We start from the raw sequence: 23713 nt of genomic DNA, 5'->3' as shown, positions 1-23713 counted from the left end.
GTAAAATTGCATTAACACTACAAATGTTTTCCAAAAGAACAGCTTATTAATGTCAGAAAAACCTCCCGCTGTTACCACTGGGCATTTGTTCTTTTACTTAAGGTATTTGTCCGATACCTGAGAACAGAAGAAATTGTCAACAATGTAAGGGCAAACCAATTTTTCACAAAAAATCTTTCATATCATCCCAAAATTGACAATGAAGTCTTGCTGAAAAGAGACTACTTAACTGCCCCAAACCAAGGTCTGATAGGTACAAATGCAAATGCTCAATTTGGAGTGCATAATACCTCACCAAAATTTGGCAGAAGTGCAAATTAGATGTTTGTCTTTTCTCCTCTCTAAGGAAAATGTTCTGATTATACTAGAACTTAAAGGAAAGACAGTTTCATCTAATAAAAAGACTCTAATTTCCCATCTGCTAAGTGGAATAGCTTTTCTGTAGCTTTGAGTTTTGTGTTGTATGGACAAATGTTTTAATTATGCTTTTCCTGATCTGTGCAGGATAAAGTACACATTTCAAATGCAAGACTGGAAATATTTTCTGAATAGACAGCCCTGGTACACACCTGCACATGCAACAGACAAATTCCCTCAGAAGGTCAGCATTATTTCAGAATAAGCTTCCAACTTAACACAATACAATACAGGTTAGGCAAATGTTAAACATCACAGAAGTATGTGGGAATGATTTGGATTGACAACACAAGTTCTGAACAAAAAAAAAAAAAAAGCCTCTATCTTGGAACAATATTAAACCAGGTAAGAACATTCCCATTTCTGTCACAAACACTGACATGAAGCTATATGTCACACAAATTAGCAATTACTCTTTCAATGTCTTACCAATCAATTAAATAGATGTCTGGAGTTAAGTTATTTTTTTTGAAGTGGGCAAATAACTTTGGCAGATTTTCTTCAAAGAATACTTCAAATGCAGCAAAGTAAGTCAACATCTGAGAAAATATAACAGGGAGAAAACAAGCAGTTAGCTGTGTTATTAGTAAGCTTAAATGTATTATCTGTTGTAGGATTAACACTCTTCAAAAATAGGATCAATGAATTACATGATACTATAAAGAGCTAAGCATTTACATAAAAGGCAGCATCTGCAAGCACTAAGAGTTTAAGATCTACTCTATATATGATTCTCATACTAAACAATGTAACAAACATTTTCTTTGGGTCTTGGCCAGCTTCCTTTGGAAAGAAAAATACCAGCAGGAGGGAAGTTTTTGGCTGATTTTTCAAAATAATTATAACAGAATGGTGTTTTATGCCTGTGGCAGTAATTTAATATTACACTGAATAAAATCCAAGACCCAATGGAACATAATGAAATACAAAACTAAAATAATGTTAATACTCCACAGCAACAATGAAGAGTCCAGTATATTCAAGTCATAAATCACAATCTAATGCCAAAGCTATTCTAATAGTCTAATACCAACATAATACCACACATTCTACATTTAGAAAATAGGCATTTCTTTTGCAAAATGGAAAATATAAGTTTCACACAAAAAAATTCAAAGACTGGGAAAAAACATCTATGCAAAAGAAACAGTTTGTAACTCTCTGACATCATAACCCCTGAACTTCATTGCTTTAAACACAAAGACTTTTATGCTATTTTAGAATTCAAGTATTTAGTCAAATTTCATAACAGAGAACATGTTAAAAATATCTTCCAATTCAAGTAAGAGTTAAATACAAAATATTATTTAATCATTGTCCCTAATACTATATGGAGAAAAGTTAAGCAAAGTCCTTGAATGATTCAGTAATAAAAATCCCAGTAAAAGCAATAAAGAAAGGCTGTGATTTCTTCAAAGTATGACTTGCAACAGAATGCTTCTCCCCAAAACATCACAACAGTAAAGGGAAAAGGGATCCTTTTGGAGACTTCTGTTTGAAATCCTTTTAAAGAATGAAAAGTTTATCTCCCAGGTTTTTTTAATGTCCTTACAGAAGCATTTCCCATTTCCTCTGAATGAAGTGACAGATGGTGGACTACTTTCATTAACAGTGACAGACAAACACCTGAACCTGGCAGTCAGTATGAGGCTTTAAGTCAATCAGAGATGGTGTATGCTAGAGAAATAACTGAAGTTACTGAAATCTGAAAACTGTCAGTTACAAAGAAACAGCTTTATGTCAAACATGACACCAGAAATCCAGAAAGAAATTAGAGAACTGTACCCCTGAAACAGCTCCCCAGTGTGGATTTTTAAATGCATGAAATCCAAGCATCTATGAGACTTGTGAGTATAAAGAAGGAAGCAGGTAATGCATCAGACAGTCCTACTTACAAAATAATCTGCTGGCACCAATGTATGATAATTCTACTGAAGTTCCTACTTTCAAAAGTACAGCAGAGGCAGGACCTTACACATAACTGCTACAGTCTATTACTATCTATTGATAGTACTGTGGGCAGCAGTACAAGTAGTTATTTTGATCAAATCAACATTCAACAAGACTTTTCCTTAGTGGTAATAAAAAAAAAATATTGTTTAATAAAATTAACCAACAAAAGAAATCAAGATAAACCTGTATAAATTACTATTCACACAACTAACTTACACTGGTATTATTTTGTATTAATTTACTATACAACGAATCAGCATTTGCTTATTAAGCTGACACAAAAAGATGAGGGTAGACTGCAGATTAGTATGTTCCCCACAGAAACAAAAAACTGTCTCACTCAAGTGTCACTAGTCCCTTTGAAATACTAGATGACATTTTCCTTGTGTTGTTAAATCATGGGTTTGCTTTCATGACATTAATATTTCATGTATCACCATCTCTGCCCTCTGTAAGCACACAGTTATCCCATAGTCCCTATTTGGCCAGGCTAACAGAACTGAACAGCACTATCTGAAAGAACTGCAAACCCACTAGCTCAGCTAAAAAAATATTTATCTTATTCTATCCAATTCAATTCCAAAACCATCTTCACACAAACTGTATTTACACACTGAATACATGAGCATGTCCTCCTTTCCAAGTACTGTAATGGAGATAGCTGATCCTGCTCCTAGCAATGCTGTCTGCCCTGTGGCACATTTTCCTATGGTATTTACAACTGATGAAATTCAGGGACTGAACAGGGAATACTTTTCCAGCAGGAATACTGATAAGATTTCTAGTGTCTACTTTTTAAGCAACAACAGTGACTGTTGTCATCATCCATTCTCTTGTTTTCTTACATTTGAACTCTTAAGAGGCAGATCCTATTTTCACAGTGCTAAGAGGTGAGAAAGAAATACAGAATGCCATATATTTTACACAAAAATACCTTTAAAGTAAATTAAAACCACATTTGAGGAGATGTGTCTTATTTTGCTGGTGTACCTGCTGACATGGAATTTCAGAGACTCTAGAGAAAATGAGGCAATCAGCTCCCAGTGAAAACTTGAGGGGTGAGAGGTTTCTTTCTCTGGAAAGCAGCCTGTGGGACTCAAACACAGCTGCTACAGGAAGATATGGAAAATCTGCTTCTCCCTGCAACAGTCTGTTTTTAGCAACCTATTAGCCTATGATAAAAAGTACTTTCAAGACACTTTTATCAAGGTGCTTTCAGCTTTCAACTGCAGCATTGTTGAAAACCACCTACAGTAATATTCTCATAGCTATTCTCTGAGCATTATAAAATAGCTACTCAATGATTTCATTCACGTCTTGTTCAAAAAGGTTGATAGGATGATCTTTGGTTGGGTTTGAATTTTTTGACGGATTCTGCATATGTGTGTTGGTTTTTTTTTTTTTTGCTTGTAAAGTGTGTTGATTTAAAATAAATTCTGATTTCTTTCCCAAGCCACTGAAATAATAATTTTTTATTTTTTAAAACTTTTTCTACACGTTATCCACAGCATGTTGATTACAGGTTTTTTTGCATACTTACAAGGCCATGGTCCACACGGAAAAATGCCATCTGACAGGGCTTATTTAAAAGGTTAGAAAAAGCAATGAAGGCATCTGCAGTATCCAAGTTCAAGATCAATACAGCTGCTATGAACGACATGCCCTGCACCTGAAGAAAGAAGAAGTGTTACCCTTTACCAGTAACTCTATTATTATATTGCCTCATTTTGTCCTCATGCTCACTAGTATTTGATGCACTCACTGAGCTGCTGCATCTTGAGAAATGCTCAGAAAAGCAGGACTTTTTAACCCACATGCCCCTTGATATCACATGTTCAGTGCATGGAAGCTAACAATTCTCCTGTTGTCTTCTTTCAAAGACTCCAAGTTGAACTCCTAGGATAGGCTAGGTTGACAACACTCTCAAATATACAGAATAAAGATTTTTTTGAACAATAAGGTGTTTCAAAGTAATCTCTTTTCTCCCAGGGATGGGTCATCTCGATCCTTATTTGAGGAAAGCTGAACTTGAACTCTAGAGACAAAGCCTGTACTTTTGTTTTTCAATAAATTACCAGCAGTTAAAAACAACTGCACTGATTCATTTAATAAACAAAACTCTAAGATTATACTCTTGTTTCATTTACCATAAGCTCATTATATTGTTCCCTTTCTCTACAAAGTCTGTTGTGGAATCCAGGCAAACCTCTCTCACCCGGAGGGTGCAGTGCTGCCATTGCGAGTCATGTGGAGCAAGGTGTGATTGTCATCCCTGCAAACCTGAGGAACAGGATCCTTCCCAACACAACAGGGTGTTGCTGTACCATATGAGGCACAGCAGCTGATCTGCCCTTTGTCTCATTTCCCAGCAGTCATGTTCAGCAGCTCTTGCCAAGCATTTTGTACTATCTACAAAATAGGAACATCACCTCTCTCCACTTGCCTTGTCTAAAACTGCTCCACAATAAAGAAGAAACCTCTCTGTATAACCCTGCTCTGCATACAGAGACTAAATGAAATTCACTCAGACCTCTCATAATCACTACTTCAAATACTATGATTGAGCTCATGTAGCTTCAATGAGCGTTGCTCTAGAGACTGGTCGAGAAACTCACAGTGCTATGGCACAGAAATGACAATCATTTCAATTCAACAGCAGTCTCAGTAAGACTGGTACTAACAATAAGGACATAACTACACCTTGTCTTTGATTCCAATTTTCAAATTATGTATTCTTCAGTACAAATATGGATTTTCCAATTAGTTAACCTGTAAAAAGCTTAAATCCAGCAAAATAAGTGTTATACACATTTCTCAAGGATGTACTGGAATAGAAAAAAGCACACACAACCCTCCCCCCCCCCACTCCAAACCATTTAATACAGGTCTAAAAATGACTAATTAATAAAATCCTTCCTCCTTTTAAGAAATATCTCCCTCCCCACTCCTGAAAAATAAATTCTTCACTTACATAGCCTACATCAGGTCTGTAACAAGTATAGGCTCCTAAAATACTGTGCAACGTGTCATGGTAAGGACCACCCTATAATTAAACAAAAACAGCACAATACATCTGATTATACAACAAGCATGTTAAAAAAACTTCAGTGCTACATATGGTCTCTATTACTGCTGACAAAGTAGCAGTAATACTCTTTCCCAATGTAGCTTAGAACAGCTGAACCATTCCAAATAATTTTAGCTTTAACAGAATGAAACAACTCTCAAACCCCATTTATTATAAATACATACAGTTCATCCAATACATTGATTAGATATTAAATACTTATACAGTAGGAATGCAAGCCTAAGAGATTCCTTACAGGCCAGCAGCAGTCTGGCAATAGTGCCAAGGCAGTAGAACAATAATGCAAACCACGTAATTGTCTGAGACTGGAGGCAAAAGTCAACCATGAAGAAAACACTCAAAATAATAATATGCCATAACACGGAAAGAGCATATTGAGAAAAACATGTACAGCTAAAAAGAATTTCACATTGCTGACTACTAACAACTGCCATATCTTACACTGAGTACTGTAAATGATTGAGAATTTCCAAATTGAGAAGTTTTTTGCCTAAAAATGTTGATTTATCACAATCTGAACCTTTTATAGAGCTGCTGAAATCTGTGCATAAAAGGACAAAATCTGATTAACCTGAGTCACTAAAGCACACTAAAACCATACAAGCCAAATCAGTTTTGTATCAAGCTAAAAAAAGGCCAACAAGTCCCATTTGTTTCAGATGTTCTCTCTCACTGTGTATTTATAACCAGCAGTGTCGATTTCACTGACTTTGGAACAGTCACTTGCATCACTTCATCAAATAGAAACCAGCATGAACTATATTAGATAAATCATAATGATTACCAAACAGTTTGGGGTTTTCTATGTACCTTGATGTTACTCTCCTCTAGATTATTTCTAGTTTTCCAAAATCTCTAGGAACTTCATCCTCTCAAGATGCATGCTCCTTCAGAACTCAACGGCCTGTTCCAACCAAGGGACAGGCCAGATTATGTAAACTTGATTTCCCCAACACACCAAGACAAAAAGTTAACATTGCTTACTTGTTGGAATATACAGAGACTAGGAAATGTTCTTGAGATATCCAGTTTTATTAACTCCAAGCTTGCTTCCCTGTCAGCTGCAGAAAACCCAGCATCTGCAAAAGCCAAAGTTACTACATTTATTACAAACATGCAGTGAACGTTCACCCTTTTTTTTTTTCCAGCAAGGTTTATGTTTTGCACAATTCATGTATTTTGATGTGAATTCTAGGGAATAAGGCTACAGACAGAACAATTCCCCAGTTCAGCAGACAGGCTCAGCAGAAAGTACATCCTGACCTAGAGAACCCTACAGTGCCCAGTGACCCTCAATAGGTTTTGAAGTGAAGTGGGGAAAAATACAGGGCAAGGCAGGTCAGGCACTTTTCCTGTATCTGCTGACAAGTCATTGGACAGATACAAGCCTGTTAACTTGTGACCCCTCACCACCACCAAGGCTTCCCAGTGGATGCCAAAGTAGCTGCCTCTGTGAAAAAGCTGTGGTGGAAGAGGGAAGTCCTAAAGCGGCAGCCTGTGATGGATGCCACCTATCTCTTCTACTGTGAAAGCTCTCCTTTCAGCTTCATGTTTATTTAGCCTTTGTAGATCTTGTAACTGATACTATAATACACTCTCCATAACTGAAACAGATCCTGTACCAAGTATATTTCTATCGCATTAGTCTTCATTCTGGAATCAAGATGTCTTATTGTTATTGTCTGTTCTGTCTAGTTGGGAATTACCTACTGCTGTTTACTGAATAAGCTGTCAATAGACAATGAGCATCAATCACATAAGCATCTACACTCCAGAAAATAAAGCGCAAGAGGAAGCTGGAAACATACTAGGTGTTATCTTATTTAAGATACAAACACCCTCAAGGTAACAAAGTGGGAATTTCCAATCAAAAATATTTTTCTGCTTATAAATGCCAATACGTAATGTTGTCCTTTTCTTTTTCCTCTGTTCAGTATAATTACTTACTGAAGGCAATTTCAGTCATTTGCATGTAGTTTCCTAATCTCTCAAAACCAGTCAACTTTTTCAATTAGTAAATCTCAAACTACTTCATCTGCAAAAAAAAAAAACACCTGCTGCTCTCTGAAAAACACCAATGACTTCAGCTCAAAGTTGCAATAAGGGACTAAAATGCAATTTTCTGCTCTAACCTGAGTCGCAATCCCAAAATTATAGATGCAGAAAAGTATTTTAGTGTTGCAATTCCAGTGATAATCCCCAAACTACTATTTGTAGTTTTACTACATATTTGCTTCAAAGTAAGAACTGCACCCAGAGATTGTTTATTAAAAAAAAAGCTTGAACAATTGTGTTTTGTACTACACCAGAATTTCATTGAGAAAAATGCAGCTATTCCTTGCTTTCACAAAAAGACATTTTCTTTTTACCAGGACACAACTTTATAGCTGTTTTTTTGTTGTTGTTGTTTAAAATATGTGATTTGATTTGAAGGAACTAGTCTATAAAATGTCTTATTCTGTAACACAGCTGAAATCATTTACAAAAAGCATACCTTCACATTCTACTTCAGGCCCTCCTGTACTAAGTGATCGCCACTTCTCTTTGGCACGAGCCAGGCAAATATCATACAGTTCTGGAAAAGAAAAACACATAACCAAGTCCACTATTTGAACATGTTTATGTCCACTAACCACCCACCACATGGGCAATGCTGCCCTAGGCATTAACGGTAGCAGAACTTCTGAGTTAAAGTTTTGGAAGCCGTGCTCCACTCACCTCTAACTTCATATTAAGTGAAAAGGAAAGGCAATCTAAACTGCATTTTACATTCAAATATTTGCTTTTTCTTGCAGAATACTGATGTTCAAAACTACAGTCTGAATGGATAATTAGGAAGGTCTAGCAAATTATGTCAGGTAACTAAATAATGCACAGAAAAGCAGCACAATACAGCAGGAGTACACAGGCAGTCTACCACATTTCCATGCTGGAATTAATTACATAAGTTAGTCTTTCAGAGCTGAATTTTTCTGTACTCAGAAGTAATAGATTATTTCTATTTTCACAAATCAAAGTACAAATCTTGCCGGTCTGTTAATTTCTTATAAACCTGTTGTCTTACTTCAAATCAAAGGAAGCACACTATACACATATTCATATGCATTTCAAAATTAACAACAATTTTATGTTTCAAAAAGAAAAAAAAGTTGTGTCACTAGTTCTGACCATCTCCATCCAACATCAAAGCAAGACACAGTGACAGCAATACTCAGAAACAATTACAGCAGCAGTCCTAGAACAGCTACAAGATTAAAAGACACTATTTTTGAACAAAACACATCAATGCAGCTCAAAAAAAGCGTAACTAGATAACATTTCCTCACACCCACACCACAACAGATACAAGAATGTCCCCTTGCTATTTCACTTTGTAAGAAATGTCGACAAGACAGCAGCCTCACCATGGGTGATGTTTAACTCGTTTCCAATTGCCAAGCTCCAGACTTTGCCTCTCACGCTCGGTGGAATGCCCTGCCACCACAGCTCTCGGACTTTACGTGAACAACACCTGTTTAAAGTAAAACAGGTTATTCTAAGAAATATTTTGTTGCCAGCTGAATTGCAAATATATCATCCTATCGCTGCTGATGGGATTCAAACCAAAATGAACATCAACGGCCCAAGAAGTAAAATACAATTTGCACATACCCATTCTTTAGTACTATTTTGCTTTGAACTGCAAAGGAAATCTTTCTTCCTTCCAATGTAACGGCTTTATATTGACAGAAGCACAGCAATCCCAATATGAATAATCTGCAGCCACACTTGATTAGCAAAAATCATAGGGAAAAAGTAAACAAATGGAAAGGAAGTCCACACCTATGCCACTGCCTATGCTAAAGACTGGACAGCTCCATGAAAGACTAAATACAGGAACAAGTTATGGAAGTCTATCCTCTGTCATCACCCTGCTGTGCAAAGACATGCAGCTTCCCACCTATCTTTGTAGTTCTGTGCCTCTGGAAAAAATGCATGAAGATGTGACAATGATTAACTTTTAGCTGGGAGCTTGAAAGACATTTTAACAGAAAACAGGCTTTGAAATAGATGCAGCTGATATTCAGCAAACTGAGAGCCCAGGAGGAGGAACAAAATAGCACCTAAGCACCAATGAAAAGCAGTAAAACCACAATAATCCATTTATCTTTCAGCAGATTCCAAAAACTAAAATGTAAAACAGTGAATACATTGGGGAAATTCTGCATTTATAAACCAATAAAGGAAAAGGTGACCTAATTTTTACAGCAACCATGGCAGATGTATCTTTAAATACTGAAGACAATTTGTTTAGATTTAGCTTATTATACTCCAGTCCTCCAGAAACACATTTTCCAACAAATTCTGTCCATCTATTTAATACATAGTCTCAGGATAACTGAATTCCATTGTTAAGCAAATTGCACTTCTGAGTGCTGTTGGTTTATAATTTATGTTGTTGTGGTGGTTGTATTTGGAGTGCTGGGGGCTGTTTTTTTTTTTTTATATGACTAGCAAAGACCACCAAGGTAATTTATCAACTGCCTGTGCCATGACTTTGAAGGAAATCTTCTAGCACTTAATATAAATAACTTTTCCCCTATTTCTCTTTTCCATCATTTGATTATTCCAGCATGTACACCATTCTAGAATTAAAAGAGGCTTCATAAACCATTTACATACCTCAATCTACACTGATATTACATTAACAGCTCAGTCAAGGAAAGCCCATTTCTGATAAATGGATGATGTTCAAGTACTATGCCTTATGCTTTTACATCCTCTACCACAGATCACTCCTCAGTGCTTCACAGTTTCTGAGTATCTTCAGCCTTCATTAAAGACAAGTAGTAAGACTCAGCACTGCATCACTTCCAACCACCTTGCAGAAATAAAGATGTTGCTTATTTCTTTTGTAGCTGTTCAAGAATGATGTTCTAACAAAAGCTTCCAGGACCATTTAAAATTTAGGCTTCCTAACTTTGCAACTTCTCTTCAGGATATAGCCTGTAATTTTAAATTAAAACTCAATATAACATACTGTCTTACATAGTTTCCCAGTTGGGTAAGATTTCATTGTTCCAAGTTAAAACAGCATTGCCAATGCTGTCTTCCAGTTTACAGCGTTCTTCCAGTTGTTTCTTTCTCTTCTGGGCTTCTTTAAGCTCTGCAAAAAAGGAATTTCCTTTCTAAGTTAAGAAAACCAGAAACTAAATATTCAGTTAGTCATGGCTATGCAACCACATAAAGCACATTGTGTTCACCCTGAAGTACAGTGGACTGCTCGAATTCTGAAAAATTCCCAAGCACACAGCAAGCTGAGCAGTGACTGCAAATGCAAATAAAGAACTAACTGGAACGGTAAGTTTCATTTTCCACAGATGGGACAAGGGGAATTGGATAATGTATGACTTCTTTGACTCTTCAAATCTAACCACACTATTAACTTTGAATTAACACTTCAGACAGCTAACAGCCTCACCTAGTAGAACAGGTCAGAGTATTTCCTAATAAAGTCCCACCCCTTTTATAGCAGACTCAAAACTACAGGCCAAATGAATACAAATTTTTATTTTGTTTTCATTGTTCTATTACAATTTAGGTATATTGTCAAGAAATCACAAGTGCCACATTTTTGATGCTACTTCACGTATGGAGAATCTAAATGTTACACATCCCAAATGGAAGCCTTTACTTCACTAACAAGAAAACATATTTCATGTCCAGTTTAGATGTATTTTGCAGTTCTAAGTTATCACTCAATATGTCTTCCTGCATTATCAATTACTGCTTTTACTACTGGAAAATTTGTTAGACAAATGCAGACAGTCTCTACAGCAGGACATGGGTGTGCATTCACATGCCGCCTACAGTATGAGGAGGTGCTCACCTGACAAGCAGAACTCACTGAAGAACAGCAGACCCATGAACAAGGTCTTTGGAATGGACACATTTTACCTGATGGATCCACTTTAAAGCCCCACAGAAGCTGTGCCTGAGCAGAACCATAGCAACTGCCTAATAATGTTTTCAGCTTTGATACAAGCTCTTTTCAAGCCTGCTGAAATGCAGGCTTTCAATTTTTCTCTAACCAACAAGAGGGTGTTTATAGTCTTTGATCTCCTGACCTCTTGACAATGTATCGCTCTGCAAAGCTGCTCATCTGGAGTGGCTTTAGGGAAAATGGGTTTGTCTCGGTATTTATCTGGACAGAATGACATACTCCATTTCAGTGAAGACAGCACAAGGACCTGGTCCATCACCTAACAGTCATCCCATTTTCCCCAAGCCACCCACCCTACATGCAAAGAAAGAACAGAGAAATTCCTTTAGATTACACATACAGTAGCAGATATATTGAACAGGAGTCACATGAAGTTAGAACCTCACTGGTGGGTATATGATGTTCAAAATCACAAGAGGATACTTCTATTAATGTGTCAACTGCAGAATCCAAGTAAGTCCTGTGTTCATATACCCTTTTCCCTGTTTCATATGGTTCAAGGGTCTGGCCAGCTGGAAAAAAATATTTCCAGTAGCTCCCACTGGATGCAAAACCCAAGTCTGAATTATTATTGCAGTGCTTATTTTTAATTAGAAAACCCAGATGGTCAAAAATATCAGCCAAAAGAAACCACAACCATCACCTCTACCTCCTGTCCATGGTACAGTGTTACTAAGACACTTCTGTGAAAAATATCAAGAAATTATGAGCAAATCCTTGAGAAAGCTGTAAATTTTAAGTAAGTGATTATCAAATGAACATAACTGCACACATTTTCCTATGTGGAAAATTATGTACTACAGTCTGAACAGGTTGCTTCCAGCATAAAACTGACAAATATCCTGCAGTTTTAAGTCCAGTCTTCACTAATTTGATCAACAATTGACTTCAATATATTACTGCATTTTTAAGCCCACAAATAGATGTCACTCATTTAAGAGTTATGGATTGAAAAATTATTTCCTGCTGGATTCTAGGACCATTTTCTTTTCAGCTTGGGGCTGTGCTTTTCTACAAAATGACCTTTGCTCCTCTCTCTTGGGAGTGATCCTTCTTCAAGAGGAAGCAGAGATCCCTCACATTACAGAGCAACAGACTGACACACAAGTGCATTCCAGGTTTAGAAACACCCCTATACTTTTCTCCTCTGAAGACAAGAAATTCCATCACCTCTTTTTTTTGCTTGAACCACCATTTCTTCGTACTGTTGCCTATGTTTCTGAGCTTCTTCTGCTGGTTTTGCAGGAAGGTTCCTAAAAAAAATAATATTTACAGTTGGCATGACTGTCTAAATAAAATTCTAGACACTTCTAAACACAAAGCACACTCTGCTTCCTGTCAAAATATCCAGTCAAAGAGCAGAACAACAGATCCTTGGAAAGAATCATTTTTTTGCCAGAGTCAGCAGAAGGGAAGAACACCGACCAGCTATGACTACGTTTATACACAAAATACGCTGAGTAATTTCCTTACATTTGGTAATTTCAGCATTTTTATTATTAAACCAACTGAATCCACAGAGTGATCTTCATAAAGAGAATATACTGGTATATACAAAGCTGGCCGTTTTGGATTTGAACTGGTAAAATATAGGACTGTACTCTTTTTACTGTTCACCTTGTTTAAGAGTTACATCCACAACTTTCTTTACCCACACATAATGACTCCCTAACCCAGCCTTTTCCCCTCTGCTCTCTGAAGCCCCATTTCTATTTTAAAGACTTAACTCCTTTCCCTCTCTTCTAGAGCAACAAGTGGCACTGAAGTCCTCCTCAATATTCTCCATTTATTAATAATAACAAAGCATTCTGATTTGTGATTAAGGCTCTGCTATACAAATGCATGTGTTCATATGTTGGAACACATGACCTTTCAGCTAATCATATTTGTAATTAACATAACCATACATATCTCTTAAAACTTCAGGATCAGCAAAACATCAAAACAGGAAATGACTAACTATTTTGTTCTTCTGTATTGTAGAACACTGTATTTTATTCCTAGAACGGTTTATATCTTTGGTTAATAGAAAAGCTATGCAAAAATTCACTTTCATGTTCCTGTAAGGTGTCACACATCAGGCAGCTGACAGCCCCCAACACCATTAACAGTTAGCATGCATTACTATTCATGTAAACACAGTGCCTGTAATGTACACATAAGCATGTGATACAGGCCCATGAGTATTTTCCCAAATCAAAATCCTTAGTAGAAAAACAAAAGTAAATTTTTATTTTGGTGAAATGTTGGTTTGTTAACCAGAGAGACCAATCTAGTCTTTTTCCAGCTTCACTTCGGTAAATTGATCTGCATCTTTTTCTTTAAATCCAAATCTTTATAAATTATTTAAGTTAGGGGAAGTTTGGAAAGGAAAACCAGATGAAAGAAGTCAAGTATTGCTAACTTAAATTCTACCACACAAATTATTGGCTCTATGTCTTAACATTGCCAACATACACGTGAGATGGTGTTTAGTATCTATTAAAACTCAACTAATGCTTTTTCCAGTTGAAGCTAGAGGCAGTATGGAATATTTATTGATTTTTTACTGTGAAGTTTTACCTAAGTCCTACAAATGAGTGTGAAATCAACAACAGGTATTTTGAAAAAAAATAATCTCACTCCACTTTTCTGCCTGAAGTCTTAAAAAGGAAACTACTCAAAGACTAATAAGTAATCATAAAAAAATAGTATACAAAGTGTAGGTAAACAATTAAAAAAAAATTCCTTAGTAAGAGTCAGATGACAGCATTGCTGTCCAGAGCAGTTTTCCCATTAGACGAAAGAAGTGATGCTTCAACTGTCTTCAATTTTAAAAATACCTTTCTGCTACAAGTTCCTCACTCCATCAACAGTAGGAAAGAATGCAAAATGTGAACATTCTTCTGCAATGTAACACTAACTCCATCCGTCTGAACACTGTACTACTCAGATTATCCCACAAAAAAGAGATTTTTAACAGACAGGTTTTAAATACATAGATAAGCTAGTACATTTTGTTTCCAGTTGTATGTAATAAAGCCTGCTATAACAAATAATCCCTCTTTACATTTTTCTACATCTCCCAATGTCTTGCCACATGGTCCATCAGCCAAGTCAGAAAGTTCCTTAAGTAACCCTACAATTAGACTACTTTGATATGAGCATTTTTCACACAGGTTTGTTGACAAAAACACAGATCTATGTTATGCCAGTTCTTCACACCAATGCACAGTTATACTAAAAATGCAGATGTCATGCCCATAAAGCCAGCTCATTCATAATCAGAAACTGACTAAGCATGACTGAAATTGTGTAATTCAAGAGAAAAACACGGTAAAGCAGCTGCCAGTAAATTGCTTTGCAGTCAGTTTGCATATGCAAAAATCTCCTTGCAGTAAAAGGTATGAAACAACTCATCAAGTGCTTGACAACCCTTAAAATGTGATGCTGAACTCACTGCAGAGCAATCACTATACTATTTCATTATTTATGGAGGTGTGGTCTTTCTCTGTGTAAACAGGACACTCTATTCTTGCTTCTCAATTTCTTTAGCATATACCAACTTTGTTTTTATGCTTAGGTTATCTCATGTAAAATAAAAATCCCTTAATCATGATTAGGAGGTAGAATTACTCAAAATGAAAGCTCTGCTATCCTTTGTGGCTTCACAAAAAGCCATTGCTTTTGTTATAAAATAAAGTTCCTTCTGTTTGAATAATTTTTATCATAATCACCCAATTTCATATTCATAAGTCTGAAAAAAAATATCTACTTTAGATTTTGAATTATCTGTTGAAGTTAGAGTAAGCAAATACACTGAGTTAGAAAATACTTGTTAGGTTTTAAAGAGACCTTCACTGTGGCACTTCCAAAACTTACGCTGGTCGGTCCTCTAAAATAAGTGCTGTAGTGGAGAGTGGTTCAAAATCAAGATTCTTCCTCACACTTTGTTTAGGAGACAGTGGTCTCTGAGCTCGTCCAGTTTTTTCTTCATATTCCTAGAGAAGAAAAAGACAAGGAAACGTACAAGAGTGGAGAGCACCGAAATGATACACTTCAGAATTTAAAAAGGAATCTACAAAATTTTTCAAGACAATGCTTTCACATCTCAGCCCTACTGCAGTCCCTTTGAAGCTTTTCAACTAGAGCTACCTCAACACCGAAAACACTGACAAAATTTATGTTCAGGAGTGAATCTTGATGGGTTTTTTTTCCATTCTTTCTGTTTGTAAAACATCTTAAGTGCCTCTGGCTGACAGCCTGCTTTTACAAAGTGTTACTAAGAAGGAGTTTACAAACAGCAGACACTATCTGAGGTACAAAAATAGGACAGATTAAAAAATTTTTTATTTACATGGTTTTGAAACGGAAGTTAAAAATTACCACAAACTCCATGTCTTAAAATCTAATTGTAAGATTTGTCCTATGCAAGCTGTTTTCATATGCAACAGCTCAACAATGGGGAGAGAAGAAAAGGTTAAAATAAGTGTTAGACAGAAAGTCCACACTTGGTACAATGCCTTGGACAATCCTAAATCACAATAGAGCATAACATGTTAACCTGTGTCTGTAAGCAGACACTGACACACTGGAGCAAGACTAGCAAAGAGGCATCGAGATGTCAGGATGTGGAGCAAGTGCCATATGAAGAGAGGCCAAGAGAACCAGGCTTGCTCAGCCTCCAGAGGAAAAGGCTTTGTAGGGAGAGGAGGAGCACTGGGACAAGTTGCCTGAGATGTGACAGAACTCCCAACCTTGAATGCATTCAAAGCTCCAGTGGATGAGTCCTGAGAACCTGGTTTAATCAGACTCTGTCCTGAGAGGAGAGTTCGCCCCTCAAGAGGTCCTTCTACCCTTAATTACTACATCACCCTGACCTAAAGGAAAAGACTTGGCATTCAGGTACCATTCTATTTTTACTTTTCCTACAAACACTAGTTTAAAAGAATGCATACTAAAACCATGACTCAATGGAATAAAACAACCTTTACACAATATGCAAAGTATCAGTGATACACAAACTACATGGTCAAACAGTCCTAAGGAAAAATCACATCCACATTATATGTAGTTACTTCTACATTCAACTTTACAATAATTCTTGCCACTTCCAAAACTCAAAGACTTTAATGCACAGCTTTTTTTATACCATTTCTATTAAAATAAAATTTAGAAAAACACAAATGTACACTATCAATGAGCACTACGAAGAGTGCTCCAGCCATAGACCTTTTCCTGCTAGCAAAAGCGTTCCTCAGATGGTACTGCTTCTTTCTCTCAACCTAACCTCTCATCAAAACTTCCTTGGGCAATAAATAGGACATTTCCAACACAATGAGGTTCATTCAGCAACTAAATCAGGATCCATCCCTTCCAGAACGGCTGTCTCCAATCACACCTTAAAAAGGGGATGAATGAAAACAAGACATGATGCAATGAATGTGGACCAACACAGCCCTGGTCTTCTATTCTGTGTTGTACAGTTCAATCCTAGTACAAACTACTTCCGTGGGACTCATGGGAGTCCTGAGGTCTGTGCAGCCCTCAGGACACAGAAAATCCCTGTTTTTCCTTGTCTATTAACTGGGCATTGCCTCAACAATCAATCCTATGATGACTACATTGCTGTAATGGGAAAAACATGGTCATGAATTTGGAATGTCTGGCTCATTAATACCAGCTAATACTGCTATGCATGACATAATGTTTTCCTTGAAAACAAGGAAAAGAACTAAGGAAAATGCATTTAAACTGTGGACTAGTACTTAGCTTTGTCAAGTAAAGGGACAGTGCTCATACTGACAAAGCCATTCACTAAAAAGACCTCCAGAAACAAAATAAGCAAGATAATACTATAAAAAAAGGTATTGAGATAGAAAGCATATTCAGAAAGCACAGGCTTACACTGATCACTTGCACCAGCAAACAACTGAGAGTGACCAGTGTGTAAGTGCACCATCATAATGGGCTTCAGCTGCACCAGCTGCAGAGTAAATCTGCTGTACTGATAGGAATGAAGTAAATGGCTTTTCTTTCTCTCACATCAGAGACTGATTTTTGGAGTCCTTTTTCACAAATTAACACAGTCAAATATTAACCTCTCTGACTCCCTAAAGAATCTTAGAATTTGATATTAAAACATATGCACCCAATGTTTATTAAACAGAAATTCCAAAAAAGCTGCTTAATTTTGACTTATGAAAATTATATTCAGGGTCTTCTTTCACTGAAAGCCAACTGGAGTGCAAAAGTGCTTTTGGAAAGTGAGAAAATAATGTCCACACTGGGCTGCAATGGGAATTTATTCTGAACACCCAAATTGATTTGGAAATCCCTTTCAGCTAAGCACAAAGTTCTCCAGATCAGCACTACGCATCTCCTTACAAGAATTTCTTGATTAAGAAAATGTTCTATTTCTAAATATGGATGGCTAGTTACAGTATCAGCACATCAGTGCAACTACGCAAACCTCTCAGAAGAGCCAAAGCCCACCCTGCATTTCAGCAAGTTTTCACTGGAGCTCTACTCAGCACTACCCTACAGTAAAAAAGCCAGACCAGCACAAAAATGGGAGTGGCACACTTGATCAGATTACAAGTATGATTCCTTTGTACCAATTTCATCCTTTTCAGTGGTAGCCAAAAAAGAATAAAAATGTCCTCTTGTGATATTATCTACAAGACTGGTTTTTATTAAGGGAAAATTTAAAAAAATCAACCAAACAAAACTGCCCATCCCAGTTCCCCCCCTCAAAAAACCCACAAAAACCAAACACACCAAAATTCACAGAAAACAAAAGCTCATGAAAATTATCTTTTACTCCAATGAGAATGCAATTTCAGAGCACAATGTATGATACAGCAATGAAGAACACTGAAGCCTCCACAAACTCATATTAAGAGTATCTGCTGACTGAGCAAGCATTTGCACATACAGGCATATTGCAATAGGCCGAGCTACACAATAGCTCATTTTAAGCTTTTTATTTTAAACCAGACTCAAATCTCCCACAGGTACAAATAATTCAGGATCAGTTTAAGTGCTATGCAGCAATTACGGGTTACTAACCTGATACGGCTGCAAGTTAATTTTAGGATCAACTTAGGATGAGCTGACTGTTTATGATTTAAAATACAGCCTTATCACTGGGATCATTTAGGCTTTCTTCCAGGTTTCACCTTTAGCTGTTCGCAAGAGCTGAATTAGGGTTTGAAGATGTTCTATTAAGAGCGTGCTGTAGATTAAAGCAATCCCAAACCAAACCAAACAAAGAAAACCCACAGAAACACGCCTCCCGAAACCAAGTTTATTTCTGGGTGGAACCTGCCAGCTTTGCAGTTAAGATGCAAGAAGCTCTGACTGTGGTGATCCGCTGCGATTCTTCAAAAAAGACAAGCCAACCTACAAAGGGATCCTCAACGATCTCTTCCGAGAGACGCAAATAACCCTCTAGAACACGGGGCAAGCGCTGAAAGACCAACTGCTCTACCCGGGAGAGCGCTGTGGGACTTCCCACACGCCCCAAGCTTCCCCAAGCACCAGCAGCACGGCAGAACTGAACGTACAATAACACAAGCTGCTCTATCAAGGTCATCTTGTTTTGGCCCTGCGTGTTTAAAGGCAGCCACTTTCCGCCGGAGCCGAATATGAAATATTCATGCTGGGTGCCGGAGCGGCGGACGCCAGGCTGCGGGACTCTGGCTCCACGGGCGGCAGCAGGGCAGGGCAGGAGGGATGGCCGGCACAGCCGGGATTACAGCCTGCAGCCCCCATGCTCAGACACCCTGAACACCCGGCAGAGCTGTGCTGCCGCCTTCCATCCCGGCGGAGCCCCGCCTCGCACAAAGAGAATCCCCTTCCCGGTTAGCTGGTTCTCCCCCGGACTCGGTGAGGCGGCTGAGAAGCAGACGAGGCCGGGTTCACCCACAAGCGTTCGAGTCCGCACCCGCCCATCCAGCCTGCCCCGACCCCCGCGCCCCGCAGCTGCCTCGCTCCGCTCACCATGAACGCTGCGGTCCCTCACGGGCGGCGGCGCCGGAGCCCCATTGCCCGCCCCGCACCGCGGGCCTGGCTCCCGCCGCCCCGGCCCGCACGGCCTCGCGGGCCGCCCGCCCCGCCCGGGCCGCCTCCCGCGGGTGGGTCCGGCCCGGCCGCCCCGCCCCGCCAGCCGCGCTAATCACCCGCGGAGCCGCCGCACACCATCGCTTCTCTCCGCCTCGCCCAGCGCTGCCTGGGCACGCACGGCACCGCCTGGCACACGCTTTCCGCCTCCCGGGCCGCCCCGGCGGCCCTGCCCTGCCCGGTGCAGATCCAGGTCCATGATGGACAGCCCAAGCCTCGCACAAGCTCGTCTGCATTAGCCGCAGTCTTTGTCAGCTCAGCATTACGGGTGCTGGTTTAGGACGCAGCTGCATTCCTCAAACACTGGCATCTCTCTCCACTGGTTTCCTACACTGCCGCTTCCCCTCCCGGCGTCCCTGATTTTTGCTTTTGTTTGCGTTTGCTTGTACCGAGTCCCGCTGCTGTGCCTTGCTGAGACAGCCTCGGTACCTGTCCGAAGTGCAAGAGCAGCTAAAACTAACCAACCCCTACATCAGTGCGGAAGGAACAGCAGCAGCGTTGTGCTGCAATACTTCCTACAGCACAAACATCTTTTCACAGTACCGCTCACGCTTTGTCTACCTCTCAGAGCTGTAAGATATAGATATATAAATCTCTTCTACAGTTCAGACAATTTACACATTACCTCTTGCTAAATATTTTGCTGCAATCGAGATAGAATATCAACCTTGATTTTTCTTTGTCCAAATGCTCTGTTATTTATCTCAGTAGAGACATCCAAGTTGCTGTGGCTTCATCTTTGGTAGACTTGCATTTTAACATATTATCTATTGACCTGCAAGTGTTGCCATTTTCTCAGCTCTGTACTAAGGATTTCATATTCTTAAGTATCACTGACTGTGGTTTGCAGCTGACAGGGTGAATTGCTCATGATCTTTATCGAAGTCTGACCCTCAATCCCAAAATTATCAGCAAGGACTGATCTGAAAACAAGCAGTCACTTAAGTATTCTGCTTTCAAAGAGTGGCTTTGCAGAAGTTAAATTATTTTCTCAGAATTGCTAGGTGTTTTATCAGCTATTGTTTTCAACCTGTGACTTCATATCTATTTCACAGATACAGCGATATGATGCCAAGTACAGAACAGCTCACTGTTTAGCAGTTTCTCGGCTCCATTCCCACCAATGCCAATTAGTTACAGACACCTGCCATCCAAACATCTCATGTCAGAGCACAAGTCAACACAGCTCATGCAAAACACTACTGGTTCCAGTGCTAATGTTTTCTCTCATGAACTATCTGAAACAAAATTATCACACATATCAAAAAACCATTCATGTAAAGTTATAGCTATTAACACAGGCAAACAGCAGCTCCTGAGGAAGAGCACCCTTGGGTGGGCAGTGGTATTCCTGCAGTAGATATCTGTGCCTTCACATTGCAAATGGAATTATATTGCAGCTCTTCTGCAAAGCCAGTGCTTTGAGAGAGGGGGATGCCTGGCGACACAGGGTAAAAAGTGAAGTACTCTGTAACTCAAAACACAGCTGGCCACATGTTACATTTGGTAGCAGTCACTATTTTTAGATTGCTGCATTTACAACAGTACCTGAGACTACTTAAACAGGTTATGCACAAGATTTAATTACATTTTATTTTCTCCACTGGCCTCACCCAGCATATGAAATAAGAACTGGACTAGAATTGCACAAGTAAAAAGAAAACTATTTTTTCCTGTTTTTAAGTCTTACCACTACCTCAACAGTGCTTCAATGTTCCCTTCCACTGTTTCATGACTGTCTAATGCATGGCTATCTGAAATCTTTTACCTTTTCTAAATGAAATAGTTTGCCAGACAAATTTCAGCTGGTGCACACCCAGCACTTCACTGCCCCCCACCCCTTTCAGGCCCCTCACACCATTTCTGTGCCACCATTATACAGCTATGTGACTTTCAATATGCTGGACTGGGGAAATGACACCACCAAAACCACACCTTCTGTTCTGTTCCATTATTTTTGTTACTTTGCAATGCCTGCTGTGGGGCAATGTAAACGTGAAAGAAAAGGAAAGGAAAGGAAAGGAAAGGAAAGAATATGCAGCAGGACTACGAGAACATGAAATTTGTGGTGATCTTTGGGCTGGGAAACTCAGATCTGATTGTTCACATGGCACCGGGCCATAAAGTAAAAATAATAAGGACCCTTATATATACAATAATCAAAGAGAATTTAAGGAGATTGAAACCTCAGGTAAAGGTCAGATTATGAGACTATCCTTCAAAACTTAATGAAGAATACATACTTCTGAGTTCAGATATTACACTGTCAAACAATTTCTTAGGGAGCTTTTTATATAACTTTAAAACCAGTACAGAACTATTCTGAAATGCAATTAATTTATTAGTTACTGATCTAACAACCTGAGAAATCAGAATTACATGGTCAATTTGTACACTTTAGTGATCTGCCATGCTCTACAAATAATCAATGGTTCAAAAACCATCAGCCCTTCTTGCTTTACAGCTCTCTGTATGTGTATACATATATGTTTAACCCTCCTACATTAAAGAAAGTATATGAGCAGAAGATAGCAATGATATGACAGAACTTGATGGTAGTAACATATGTATGAAGTTTTATCTTCCACCAGGACATCTTTCTCATCTTTAGTACCAGAGTATTCTTCTGTTCCATACTTTACAAATTAGGAATGCCTAAGCAATGTAAAAGATAAGATGGCCAGGAAAACCTTACACTATTAGTAGGCATAATTTCAAGTGCTCTGAAATTTTCCTCTTTTCTTCTGGGAAGCAGCTACTTTTCCTTTCAGATTATAGGGGATACACAACCTGGGCTGGCAACTGATGTGATCCCACACAATCACACTAAAGTTAAATGAATAAAATAATCCATACATCTTACAGAAAGTTACAAGTAAAGCAATAGAGTGAGAAGCAACATCCTCTGTTTTGCAGTCCTGTGCTCCAGCCACTGGACTATTTTAAAATTTTTCCATATACATATTTCTATAACATCATATTTTGAACAAGATTTGGATTAAGGAACATTTAAAACCTAAGCACAGACAAGGCCAGGTAAGTTCTTCCAAGAAAGAATACCAGCTTGCTGTTCTGAAGTCTGTTGCCTCTAATCATTCAACGTGCTATGTATCAGATGGTTCTCACCCCTCAGGGCTCACATTTCATTTGCGTTATATGTAAATAATTTAAGTGGGTTTTGGTTATATAGAGTGACATGCTTTATTAAAAAAAAAAAGGAAGGAAAATATTTGAAGTACTCAGAGACAAAGCATACCATGAACCATGTTGCTTAAGAACAGCTTTTTACTGTCAAAAGCTTCAATCAGATTGTGCAGTGTAATGTTACGAGTGACTCCAATATGAGTCACAGTAGCAACAAAAAAAACAACACCCTCCTGCTTAGAACACTGCAAAGGACACAATTTAATCTGCACATACAAACGTGTGCACAATTTCCCTAGGTACTGACACTATCTGGTACACTACAGTGTTAATCAAATGGAAACATCTGCAAGAAAGGCCTCCAACAGGACAAGCATCTGGGAAATGTCTGAGCAAGAAAATACAAGCTAAATGGTTGTTTTATTTTGCTGCTGGTTTCTTGTGAGCATCTGCCAGATTAAAACACTATAAACACCTGCATTCAGCATAAACATTACTTCCAGGAACTGGAATTCCACTGGATATGAAAACATAACTTCATCTGTATGCCTACTCACTGATCTCTCCACCTTAATTATCTGTGTAGTCTCAGCATCATATCCTTCTCCAAATAACCTCTCAGCAACTTTTTCTTCTGACATTTCACATTAGTGCTGATGTTACAGAAGAAAACCTACCTTTCCTATCTAGTCTCCACACTTCTTATTGTGGCTGAAGATCATGTCAGAACTGTCTCCCTCATTCTAAGAGACACTAAAATAAAGGAGTCTCCAAGCGACATCAACCTGATGCTAACACCACTCTGAAATGGCCAAAAATCCAAGTTAACCCCAGGATATAGAGAAAAAGAGCCATAAGAATATCACATTTCATCTTGCAAGTTCTAAAATCAGTTGCAAGTACCAATGCTTGTAATCTTCAACACAGTGCAAAAGTCACCCAGGAATGCCACGTACTTTGCAATTCACAACTTGTATTTTATGCTGTTCAGAGACCCTCCACAGCACACAGTCACTGTTTTGTTT

General features: G+C 38.5%; 1 protein-coding gene across 2 annotated transcripts in view; it reads right to left on the bottom strand.

Moving 5' to 3' along the window:
• TBC1D14 (TBC1 domain family member 14) overlaps positions 1 to 23713 on the bottom strand; it is a 65082-nt gene that overhangs the window by 13545 nt on the left and 27824 nt on the right. The window contains exons 1-10 of one of the 2 annotated variants that reach the window (XM_053940932.1): positions 19425 to 19502; positions 15303 to 15421; positions 12612 to 12694; positions 10487 to 10604; positions 8863 to 8969; positions 7953 to 8033; positions 6443 to 6537; positions 5342 to 5413; positions 3911 to 4039; positions 847 to 956 (exon numbers count right to left, since the gene is read on the bottom strand). In XM_053940932.1, coding sequence (XP_053796907.1) covers positions 847 to 956; positions 3911 to 4039; positions 5342 to 5413; positions 6443 to 6537; positions 7953 to 8033; positions 8863 to 8969; positions 10487 to 10604; positions 12612 to 12694; positions 15303 to 15421; positions 19425 to 19427 — 917 coding nt within the window. In that variant the 5' untranslated portion in view covers positions 19428 to 19502. Of the gene's footprint in view, positions 1 to 846; positions 957 to 3910; positions 4040 to 5341; positions 5414 to 6442; positions 6538 to 7952; positions 8034 to 8862; positions 8970 to 10486; positions 10605 to 12611; positions 12695 to 15302; positions 15422 to 19424; positions 19503 to 23713 lie in introns of those variants that run through there. The other variant, XM_053940931.1, reaches the window with a different exon arrangement.

Source organism: Vidua chalybeata, chromosome 4, assembly GCF_026979565.1.
Source record: "Vidua chalybeata isolate OUT-0048 chromosome 4, bVidCha1 merged haplotype, whole genome shotgun sequence".
Lineage (NCBI taxonomy): Eukaryota > Metazoa > Chordata > Aves > Passeriformes > Viduidae > Vidua > Vidua chalybeata.
Note: the sequence above shows the minus strand (reverse complement) of the source record. Positions and strands in the feature narration are given on the sequence as shown.